At 46.1% G+C, this 11,787-nt stretch overlaps 1 protein-coding gene across 1 annotated transcript; it reads right to left on the bottom strand.

The window, feature by feature from the left end:
- Positions 1 to 3,459: 3,459 nt before the first annotated feature.
- On the bottom strand, positions 3,460 to 11,679 carry LOC112398002 (zinc finger protein 548-like). The gene is given in 7 exon segments (XM_024742366.1): positions 3,460 to 4,624; positions 4,626 to 4,843; positions 4,846 to 5,271; positions 5,274 to 5,486; positions 7,006 to 7,129; positions 9,678 to 9,719; positions 11,552 to 11,679. Coding segments are annotated over 7 exon segments (1,671 nt in total). The 5' UTR covers positions 11,609 to 11,679; the 3' UTR covers positions 3,460 to 4,033.
- Between the last annotated feature and the right edge of the window lie 108 nt (positions 11,680 to 11,787).

Genomic DNA, 11,787 nt, shown 5'->3' with positions numbered 1-11,787 from the left:
GTGATTTAACTGCCAATTACAGTGAGAGAAAAATAGCTCTAACTGCTGAGTTTTTGTAATATATTGTAAAAAGCTAAATACAGGATATTTAGGGCATTCTGACAGTATCAATACAGGATACAGGATGTGTGCTCTATATGCAGAACAGCTGGCAGTCCTATTCCTGATGTCTGTCATGCACCTACTCTTGGACCTGAATCCTTGTTAGTGCTCATTGAACAGTTGTAGATCAGTAAATACACAACAGCACAACTTCTTTATTCATTTTAACCTCTCTGGCAACTCTTTTTAAATATTGTCTTTACCTCTCCCTCTAAGCTGTTAATGCATCATGTTTTCAAGTATTTAAAAAAATAATCACATTTTGGAACCAAACTCTGAGTGTGGCTAAGGTTTCAGCAAGCCTTGAAGTCTCAGCTTCATTCTCTGACTTCTCAGACTCAGTGACTCTTTTTCAGACTTCATTGATTTCTTACCTTTTTTTCCTCCACTCTCACAGATAAATTTCTCTAGAACCATTTCTGCCACTTTCCTTGAAAACCTATAAAATTATTATTAATAACATTTAGTAATATCCATTTAACAACTGTTTTCCCAGAGATTATCTCAACTCCCTGTGTATACTGTTGCTGCAATTACAGTTGAAATGTCAAACCATTTTCCAGCAAGGAAATGAGATCACAGAATCCCAAACCTTTATGTCAGGCATAAGATGGCCCCTTTGCACACGTGGTCAAATTCTCAGGAGAGACATATTCTGTCCTGGCAGAAGATGGCATGTGATAAGTCCCTGTTCTTTTAGAGAGGTTTCACATTTCTTAAAAGAAATGGAGTAACCTCAGAGTTAATTAATTAATTTATTTAGGCCCTGCTGTGCAGCATGCAAGATCTTAGTTCCCCAACCAGCGATCGAACCCATGCCCCCTGCATTGGGAGCACGGAATCTTAACGACTGGACTGCCAGGGAAGTCCCAAAATGGTGTATATCTCAGACATGAAGTAATATTATCTTAAATAGCAATGTTGTTGAAACACCATCACTGACTATTCAGGCAGGAAGGATGTTTTCTGTGGGAATCAGGTGCACATCATCACCCTTTCTGGTGCCTCCAGACATCCCTTCTCCAAGTTCACCATCCTAAGCCCTGTCTGGGGGCTTTTTATATTGCGCTTGAGCGAAGCTACTGAAACTCATGAAAAGCGGGAGTGTACGTGTTTTTGACAAGCAGCAAGATAGCCGACAGCTATGAAAGGACGACAAGTAACATTATGGTATGGTGGATCCCTTTCTATGTGCAGTCTTTGGAAATTTGCTGCGATTCATGCAGTCTCAAATAATATGTCTCTAAACATTTCTGTGACTTGCCGTAGACTACACTCCAAGGAAATCTGGGTAAAACGCCTTAAAGAGGCAGAGAAGCCCTGCCGGGTTTACAGCCTAAGAACCGCATTTCCCAGAGCCCTTCACGCCCTCGCTCGGCCTTTAGCCACAATCTGGAACTACCAACATTGAGAAAGCACAGGTAACACCCGTAGTGGAAACTACTCTACCCACAAGGCTGTGCAGCGGCGACCGCGCACCGGAGAGACTTCTGGGTAATGTAGTTTCCGCTGCTAACACCACCTACTATCTCTCACAGAATGAGTTACTTCCTACCTGGCTTATTAAAAGCCAAGAGGCACCCTCAGGGACACTGGGAAAAGGAGTTCCCTGCTCCAACCATGGGACAGGCCTTGCTTACTCTTAAATCGCACCCAGATTTGGAGAGCTGTGTTGGAAAAGCCCACAAAGATTAGGGACCTGTAATTTCAGACTCTATGAACTACAGCAAGTTCCCAAATCTACACACTGAAACAGACACACTATATCATGACACTCCATGTCCACACATAGTTGTCAGCTGTCTTGTTGACTGTCAAATAGACTGAAATTTTAGAGGCTGTTTCATGATATTGAATATGAAAGAAAAGATCCCAGACAGGGCATGAGGAAGAATTGGAGACAGGTAACTTTCCTGCCTTGATAATCAGTGATCGCGTTCCAACCTAGCAAACAACACTATTATTGAAATGATATTTATTACTCTCTAAGATTTCTTTCAAAATCTGAAGCCTAGCTCTAAAGGACAGCAAAATATCACATGCCATCTCCTGCCAAGATACATCACTGAACATTTAAAGATGGTAGATAAATTTTATGTGTATTTTACAACAAAATGATTAATGATTAAAAAATGCACTAAGAACTTTTATGACACAAAGACATAGCTGAAAGACACTACAAGAAAAAAGAAGTCAAATAAGAAAAATCTAGAAAGATGTGTCAGTGGAAGCTTGTTTACGAGGCACATGGTTCAAAAATTTTAAAGATATTAATTTCCTATGAAATTGAATTTAAATTTACTTAAACTTCACTTTCCCACTTTAAACAACTTTTTCTCAAAGTGCCTGTCAGAACACACAGCTTTACTACATATCAGAGGCTTGTTTATTCTTATATGATGCCATGCTTTTGTGCACACAAAAGGGATAACACTAAATATATATTTATACACTTAGTGAAAGCAGCCATACAAGAGTAACTATAGGATTCCATTTATATAAAATTCTAGAAAACAAAAACTATATTAGGAATTCCCTGGAGGTCCAGGGGTTAGGACTCCACACTTTCCCTGCTGAGGGCCCGGGTTCAATCCCTGGTCAGGGAACAAGATCCTGCAAGATGTGTGGCACAGCCAAAAAAAAAAAGATCAAGAAAAAAAACTATAATGTCTCCCTAGAGATGGCAGGTTGGCTAGGGCTGACAGAGAGAATACAAAGGGGCCAACGTAAACTCTACGACAGATATGTTCATTATCATGACTTTGGTGATGGTCCCATTATGCACACATGTGAAAATACATCTTACATTTTTAATAAATGCCGTTTATTGTATGTCAGTACCACAATAAAGGGGTTAATAAAATCTAAATCTCTTCCTCTACAAAAATCATATCTGGTAAGGTAGTATTGACTCCATCAGCACCCTTCCCCATGTCTTGGGTGGGTCAATTCTGATTCCTTCTCAAAACAGAAGGAAGTGCTGACAAATGCTTCAACATGGGGAAGTTATGCTAAGCTAAATAAGCCAGTTACAAAGAGGTGAAAAATGTATGATTACACTTATATAAAGTATCCAGAGTAATCAAATTCATAGAGACAGGTCCAATAGAGAGGGCATAGGAAGAGATGTTGTTTAATGGGTATAGAGTTTCACTTTTGCAAGATGAAAAGAATTCTGGAGATTAGTTGCACAAATACTTGAATTTTTAAACACACTAAACTGTACAATTTAAAAGGTAGAGGGTAGGGCTTCCCTGGTGGTGCAGTGGTTGAGAGTCCGCCTGCTGATGCAGGGGACACGGGTTCGTGCCCTGGTCCGGGAAGATCCCACATGCTGCGGAGCGGCTCGGCCCGTGAGCCATGGCCGCTGAGCCTGCGCGTCCAGAGCCTGTGCTCCGCAACGGGAGAGGCCACACAGTGAGAGGCCTGTGTACCGCAAAAAAAACAAAAACAGAAACGTAGAGGGTAAACTTTGTTACATGTATTTTGCCACAATCAAAAATGTAAAATGTAAAAAAAAAAAAATACTGTATTAGGATACTATTAAGGATAGATTACAGCAGATATTTTGCTGAAGTCTTTCCCCATTTGCAACACTCTCCCTGTTGTGAAATTTTTGGTGCTGAATGAGGTAGAAATTTTGGCTGAACGTATGTATGCCCATATTCACTGTACTTGCAAGGTCTTTCTGCATTGTGAAATCTGTGATGTGCAATGGGCCTGACGTTTCACCTAAAGACTTATCCACATTCACTGCACTCAGAAGGCCTTCCTCCAATGTGAACTCTTGATGTCTAATGAGTGGGGAGCTGTACCAATTTCCCATATTTTCTGTACTCATAAAGGCCCATTCCAACATCAACTCATAAGGTGCTCCTCCAGTGTAAGGAGTTTGGAGTAGTACCTAAAGAATTTACCATATTCTCTGAACTCATAAGTTTTTGACCACTGTGAATTCTCTGCTGAATGAGGTTGGAGTTGTATCTAAAGAGTTTGCCACATTAAGGGCACTCATATCGTTTTCACTGTGGATTTTCTGGTGATGTATGAGGTAGGACTTCCTAATGAAGGCCTTCTGACATTTTCTGCACTCATAAGGCCTTTCTCCAGTATGGGTTTTCTGATGCTGAAGAAGTACATTCTTATGGCTAAAGGCTTTCCCACATTTGCTGCACTCATAAGGCCTCTCTCCACTGTGAACTCTCTTATGTCTAATGAGTCTACAGTGGTACCTGAAGCCTTTCCCACATTCACTGCACTCGTAAGACCTTTCTCCAGTGTGATTTTGCCAATGTTTAATAAGCTTGGACTTGTAGTTAAAGAATTCCCCACATTCACTGAACTCATAAGGCCTTTCTACAGTATGAATTCTTTGATGTCTAGTGAGTGTGGAGGTGTACCTAAAGAATTTCCCACATTCACTGCACCCATAACGCCTTTCTCCACTGTAGACTCTCTGATGTTTAATGAATGCAGAGTTGTACCTAAAGAATTTTCCACATTCACTGCACTTATAAATAAAGCCTTTCTCCAGTGTGAACTCTCTGATGTTTAATGAGTGTGGAGTTATACTGAAAGAATTTCCCACATTCACTGCACTTATAAGGCCTTCCTACAATGTGACCTCTCTGATGTCTAATGAATGTGGAGCTGTACATGAAAGATTTCCCACATTCACTGCACTCATATGGCCTTTCTCCGGTGTGAATTCTCTCATGTCTTACCAGTCTGTAGTTTATCTAAAGAATTTTCCATATTCTCTGCACTCATAAGGGCTTTCTCCATTGTGAATTCTCTGATGTTTTATGAAGTTAGCGTTGTACTTGAAGAATTCCCCGCATTTGCTGCACTCATAAAGCCTTACTCCAGTGTGGATTTTCTGGTGCTCAACAAGCATCTTTTCTTGGCTGAAGGCTCTCCCACACTGAGTACACCTGTAATCACTCTGTCCACTACCAAAGGCCTCCCTGCACTCAGTGTCCCTGTGTGGCTTCCCCACACTGTGAGGGGCCGGCTGCTGCAGAAGGCCTGCACTGCCTGAGAAGTCCTTTCTGTCTCTGTTGCATGTCAAGGTCCTCTCTGCCATGTGAACGCTGCTGTTGGTCAGAAATGAAGGCTGCTCCTCACCCCTTCTGGAAAGGTTGTCTCTAATCTGCTCCTTCTGGTGTGGAAAAGGTTTGCCCCACCAAAGTATAGTCTGGGATCAGAGAACATTCTGTCATGCTCAAGCAGCTGCAAAAAGTCTTTCAAGAGTGGGCCATATATCTCACAGGGCTGGGCCTTCCTGGAGGATGGATCTGGCTTTGGAGTCCTGACCAGTGACACTCCTACAGAAACATCTTGCTCAGAAGGTGTCTCCTCATCCTGGACTCCATGCCAACAACCTGTAAGCAGAGAAATGCTGGTGAAGTTCATGATTTTGGTAGGAGGGGCAGCCCCATCAGAAATGACACACCGAAGGCTAGAGCCAGAGAGGAAGGTCTGCTGTGCAGAGATGGACCTGCGTAGCTCCCATGAGAGAGCCCTGACAATAGGTAAGGACTGAAGGAAAAGTTACTGTCTCAGTCCTATTTTGCTATGACAAAATACCACAGACTGGCTGGCTTATAAAGAACAGAAATTTATTTCTCACACTTCTGGAGACTGGAACCCATAGATCAGTCTGCACTCTCCTGTGTCACAGACTTCTCATAGTGTCCTCACGTGGTGGAAGGAGCTAGGAAGCTCTGTGGGGTCCCTTTTATAAGGGCACAAATCTCATTCATGAGGGCTCTTCCCGCATGACCAAATCACCCCAAAGGCCCAATCTCCTAATACTGTCACCTTAGACATGATGTTTTCAACATACGGAACATGGTGGGGACACAAACATTCAGACCAGAGCAGGGAGGAGAGACAGGCCTCCGAGTCAACATGGCCATGCCTACTGGTGACAGGTGAGCACTGTGTCAAAGGTTGTACCCAGACCTAGAAATACTTGATACAGAAGAAATGCTAAAGTTCAAGGACTATTTAAGGATACATGCAGACCTCACAACATCTTACATATAGGTCAAATGTTGAACACTGCAAAGGGAGCAATGAAACAGAACATGTGACAAGTCACATGTGAGAGTCACAAAAGTGTGGCTGGAGTGTGACAGAAGAAATAAAAATGAAAAGTAAGAAATGAGGCGTGGCACTGGTCCAAACATCAATCAATGGTGAACACAGGACAGGTTCCCAGCTCTGACATGTGACCTTTCCCAGGACCTCACACCAAGCCCAAGTACTTCTGAGTGTCTCCTGCCATTGATGTAGTAATGGCCACACTAGCAGATACCCCGAGTCCTCCCCATTGTTCCAGGTGAGCATTGATATAGCACCTGAAAGAGGCTAGTCCTACATGAAAGACAGAAAAAGAAGGGGCCAGCACACGTAGATAGAGATCCAACGCAGGGCTTCCAGCATTCTAAAATTATAAGAACTCCACAGGGGAGACTAGTGACAATCAGTGGTTCCCCAAATTAGTAACTAGGTTGGTGCTAAAATTCTTGGCACAGGAGGCCCTAAGAAATGTCAGCAAGAGGAATGGGTTAAGCCTGGCACAACAAGAGTCCAAGCATCTAGACTGAGGACTCAACCAAGAACAGGCCAAGTCTGAAGGGGTCTCAGACAAAATCTAGATTTCTGACTCCTGAGCCCTATCTTGGAAGGACTCGGAGTATTAGGGATGGGGCTCCCTGCGAAGAAAAATGACACTGTACACACAGTCCAGCCCCGGCACCAACAACACATATGCCAGGAAACCAGGAAAGGAAGCAGTACCAGTGGTCTCAAGTGTGGGGAGTACAGAGCTGCCCCCTGGGAAAAGGGAAAGCACAGAGCACAGCTCAGGGCACTGGCTGAGCTTGTGGACCTTACCTAGGGAGGTCACAAGTGCAAAGTTCTCCGTCATCACAGCATGGTACAAGTGTCTCTGAGCTTCATCAAGGAGGCCCCACTCCTGGGAGAAATACACAGCCACATCCTCAAAGACCATACGGTCCTGCCAAAATTGGAAGAGTTTGGTTCATGGACAGCTTCTTGTTTTAACTATATTTTTGTGGATTCTGTATTTATCTATTTGCCATCCATTAATTACAGGGCTAAACTAATGGCCAAATTTGTTTACATCTCCCTTGCAATCCAGAGCCCATACTCTCAACCAACTCCTTAACTAACTCTCACGAACCAGGTCAGTATTTCCCCTGCCCTAAAGCAGCCCAGGGCCAGGTAACAGACAGCTAGGGACAGTTCCCATACCCCAGGTACACAGAATTATACAAACTAGTCACCCATAAACTTTTCATCCAATCCTCCCTGCATTTCCCTCAAAAGTCTAATAAAGGCGCTGACCTTTGGTGTCCCTTAGCTTGTGCTCACGCCTCCTGACCGAATCTGGTGCTTCTAGAGGTAGCCCTGTTACATAGTGTACCTCCTCCTCTTGGGAAATATAAGTAATAAAACTGTCTTTTAATGTCATTGGCCTCTCTGTATCACGACTCACTCGTCTCCACTAGTTAAAATCCTGTGGGTGCAATCACTGATGCACTTCCCTTTCCAGGACCTTCAGCCCTCCCCCTACACATCCATCCCTGCTCATCCATCCCTCCTCCCACACGTCCCAGCAATGGAAGATATACCAGGTCCCAGTGGCACCAGTGCCTGCTCTCTCCTTATTACCATTGATCACTGTGTCCGGCACACAGCATAAAACACATGGGGGAGGGGATCCACCATCTAAGTGGAGTCCACCATATAAGGTGTGGACCTGCATGCAGGGCCCTACCCCTCTCCTGCCACACAGTTTCCCTGGGGTTCCCCAGGTGTTGACCCTCAGACACATTCAGACTCGTCCCTGTCCTCAGGCACCCAGTGCCAGGGCCCAGGGCCAACCATTCACACTCCTTACCTGCATCTCACTCATTGGACTGCACCTTCCTCATGACTCTGACCCTTCCACAGTGACAGTTCCACAGACAGTCCCAGCCCACACCATAGGCACTTCCTTCACCTCCTTACAGGGTACTCTGCACATGGAATCCAGGCAGTGAATGGAAATGCATCCAGCATTCATCTCAGCCCAGTCCTGCCCCTGAACACCAAAGTCCCCTGGGGCCAGGGCCTGCCCCAAGCCCTTCTTAGAAGGTCTCACCACCTGGCCCTGTTTTTTCCTTCCTCCCCAGCCACCCTTTTTATGTGAGACCTCATGTCCCCTTAGCCCTCTCCCTCTCTTCCGTGTTGCACGAACTGTCCCATAAGCAGTCAGCACCTTCTCTCCTCACATGAAGCCCAGGTACACCGACCTCCCCACCCACACTGTCACTGCACCCTAAGTCTAGCGACTTTCCTAGCTGATCCCATTTCCTCCCTCAACATCCATCTCATGTCCGCTCTGGCCTCAGAAGACTCTCACACCTACATCCCGCTGTCATGCACAGACAAGGACACTCTGCTCCCTCATCTGTCTTCGTGATGTGCATCACCACCAGCCAGGTACCCAACCCACAGACTTAGTCCTGAGGCCCTTCACTCTCACTCCTTGTCCTCTAATGGCATCACCACCATAAACTAGAAATGATGCCGCCTAAATCTTACCTTCGGCTTCATCTTAGTCCACACAGCCACTCTGTTGTGGCTGTCTCCATCCTGAATCCGTCCTCTGAACTCCAGCCCTCTGTGTAAAAGTGCCCACTCAACACCTCCCCTTCGGAGTCTCTGGAACATTTGTGACGTGGACAAAAACGGACTCTCCTTATTCCACCTGCAAATTCCTCCTAAAGCTGACTTTGCCCATTTTAGTTGATGAGGCATCCATCCTTCCTAACAAGCCCAGAAACCTGAAGTCATCCCCAATTCTTCCTATCGGCCCACTTTCTTGAGTCCCTCACTCTCCATTACATAAAACATGGGCAGCTCTAGTTCAAAATGCATCCAGAAACCAACCGATCCTCCATCTCAACAACTAGCATTCTTGTGTAACACCACCAACACTCATCTGGATTGCTGCAGGAAATCCCCCCTCCAAATATTCCTGCCTTCACTCATCCATACCCCCAGCCCCATCTTTCTTCCAATTTGCAGCCAGAGGAAGCCTGTTAGGCTAGGTCATAGCACCTTTCTCCTCTGATTCAAACTTTCCCTACCACCCACCTTCCTCAGTAGAGGCTCAGGACCCCAGGCTATCATTCAAGGCCTCATACCTGTGTAATCCTCACTCCGCTCCCCATTTCCACTAGATATAACAGAGACATGCAGTTCCCTGACCTTCCCAGCTAAGTCTCACCTGCAACTGTCTGAATATTCTGCATCCTGTAGTCAGGACTCTCTGCCACACCTTACCCCATCAGTTGTCAGAAATAGAACTGTTCCATGTAACCTGGTACTAAATATAGGATCCTGGGCCTGGTGAAAGCACATGATCTATAGATGCGAGAGAGGGAGAATGGATAGAAGTCTTGGGAGCTACCATTCCCTGAGGGTATATATATCAGAGTGAAAAAAACATCAGGGTGATAATTGGGATGGATGAAAGGTAGGACCCCTCCACTCACCTGTACAGGGTCCATAACCATTTCTGCCACTGCCATGGGACCCTGAGGAAGAAAGAAGCCTTGAGAAATGGGTAGCATTGTAGGATCCTACAGCTGAGCTGGACCACCACCCCCCAGCCTTGCCCTGCCCTGATATAACGGGATCTCAGCCTGACAGTCTGTGGTCAGTTCTTCAGAAAACAGTACTGCCTCTTACTAGCTGAGTGACACTGGAGAAGGACTAAGCCTCCCTCAGCCTCAGGGAAAAGAAAATGCTTATGAAGATAAGAATGCTTCCAAACTCATAGGGATCTAATGTAAGGAGGACATACCATGTATCAGCTATGATTGTACATAGGATCAATAGTTTTGTACATATTTTCGGTGCAAGTGAAGCAGCAGAGTTTTGAAACTTAGGGTCTTCATTTTTACTGCTTTTTAAGATTTCAGAGGATGTCATATATAGAACTTTGCATTGTAAGCAAATACCTAGAGGTAAATCAATGCCAAGCCATTTAAAAAGTGTTTACATAAATTTAACTGAGTGAACAGGCTCATTTCTAATTGCCTGTATGTATTTAGAGGAATGTTGATTAATTAGTGTTTAAATTAGTTTTCATACATTCTTAAGTTAATGAGTCATGGGGAGGGGCTGGGCAGGCAAGTCAGCTATTAGTCCATTCAGTACCAGGCCTATCACTAAATAATCCTCAAAACAGAGCTTGTTGGGGACCCTTGACCGAAGCAGTGGATCATCCCTCTTGCCTTGAGAGGTGGAGGTGAGTTGGCAGTGCCCTTGTCTGGGACCCACTGGCTGCACTAGCCTGGCTGAGTGGCCCTGAGGGTTGGCAGAGCCTGCAAGTGGAGAATCCGCACCAGCACACACTGCAGGCTCTACAGAAGGAAAGCTCCTTACTCCATCCAGGCCTCCCTTTCTACAGACATATCCCAGAATCCCTCCTATGTCAGGTCTGCTCTTTTCTGGAGGGAGCATCAGGGATGCCAGCACCAGCCCTCATGCCCTGCCCTCCAACTCTCAGCCCTCCCCTCCCTCACCACAGGGCCCATCTCAAGTAACACTCTTAAGACTCCCTTCTCAATCTGATCCCCAGGCCATGCCCTGGTCCAATCCACACTCTCCATGCCTTTGATATTTCCAACCCTGTCCCCTTCCTCTGCTTCCACACTTTATGTTCACCTCCACATATGGTATCTCCATTTGGTGACATCTCCAACGTGATACATGTCAGGATCAACATGTCCAAGTACAACTCATGATCTTCCCCCGGAACCTGCTTCTCACGCTGACTTCCTCATCTCCCCACTATCAGATGTTCAGGCAAAAAACTTGGATGGTACTTCATTCCCTACTTTTGCTTACAACCGTATTTTATGCAGCAGGAAATCCCGTTTCCTCCAAGTTTGAGATTTTTCCAGAATCTCATCCCATCTCCCAATGTCGCACTACCTTCCTGGCCCAGCCCCTGCCATAATTCTCCGGGGGTCTATCGCGGTCTCATCAGCAGTCTCCCTGCCTCCATTCTCATCCCGTTCTCCCAATTTTTAACTTCTAACTCTGAACACGGTTCTCCCATCCCCATTCCCTTCACAACCTTCCATGGATTCCACCTGCTCAGGTTGCCGTTTCAGGTGAGACAACTCCTCCCCCTCTGTCCACGACACAAGAGACTCCAGGTTTCCCCAATGCTGCCGACTCCGTAGCACCTGCAAGCCGTGCACCGGGGGCCCCCCGGGGAACTCTCTCCCTCACCCCAGTCTACGGGCTGAAAGGGGACCCCTCCCAAGGCCGCCTTCTGTTCTGGGCGCTGGGGCTGACCGGCAGGGAATTGAACGGGCGCACCACCGGGTGGGGCCCTGGGAGACAGATCACCCACCTGAGCTGGGCTCATCCCTAAGCCTCTCCGCCTGCGTTTTCGCTCGGTCACCCCCATGCCCACCAAGCGGCGTTTAAGCCCGGAACTCCTAAACGTCCAGAGAGACCCCGCCAAAGACAGGAAGGAACTCCGGAAGTCCCGCCCCAGATGATGCGCACGCAACCATCCGTCCCTCCTCTAAGCTTTCATTGGCCCAGTTACCGCCGCCGCCGCCGCCGGTCACCGAGCTAATGAAG

This window comes from Neophocaena asiaeorientalis, unplaced genomic scaffold, assembly GCF_003031525.2.
Source record: "Neophocaena asiaeorientalis asiaeorientalis breed wild unplaced genomic scaffold, Neophocaena_asiaeorientalis_V1.1 scaffold582, whole genome shotgun sequence".
NCBI lineage: Eukaryota > Metazoa > Chordata > Mammalia > Artiodactyla > Phocoenidae > Neophocaena > Neophocaena asiaeorientalis.
This window is presented reverse-complemented; position numbering and strand designations above follow the sequence as displayed.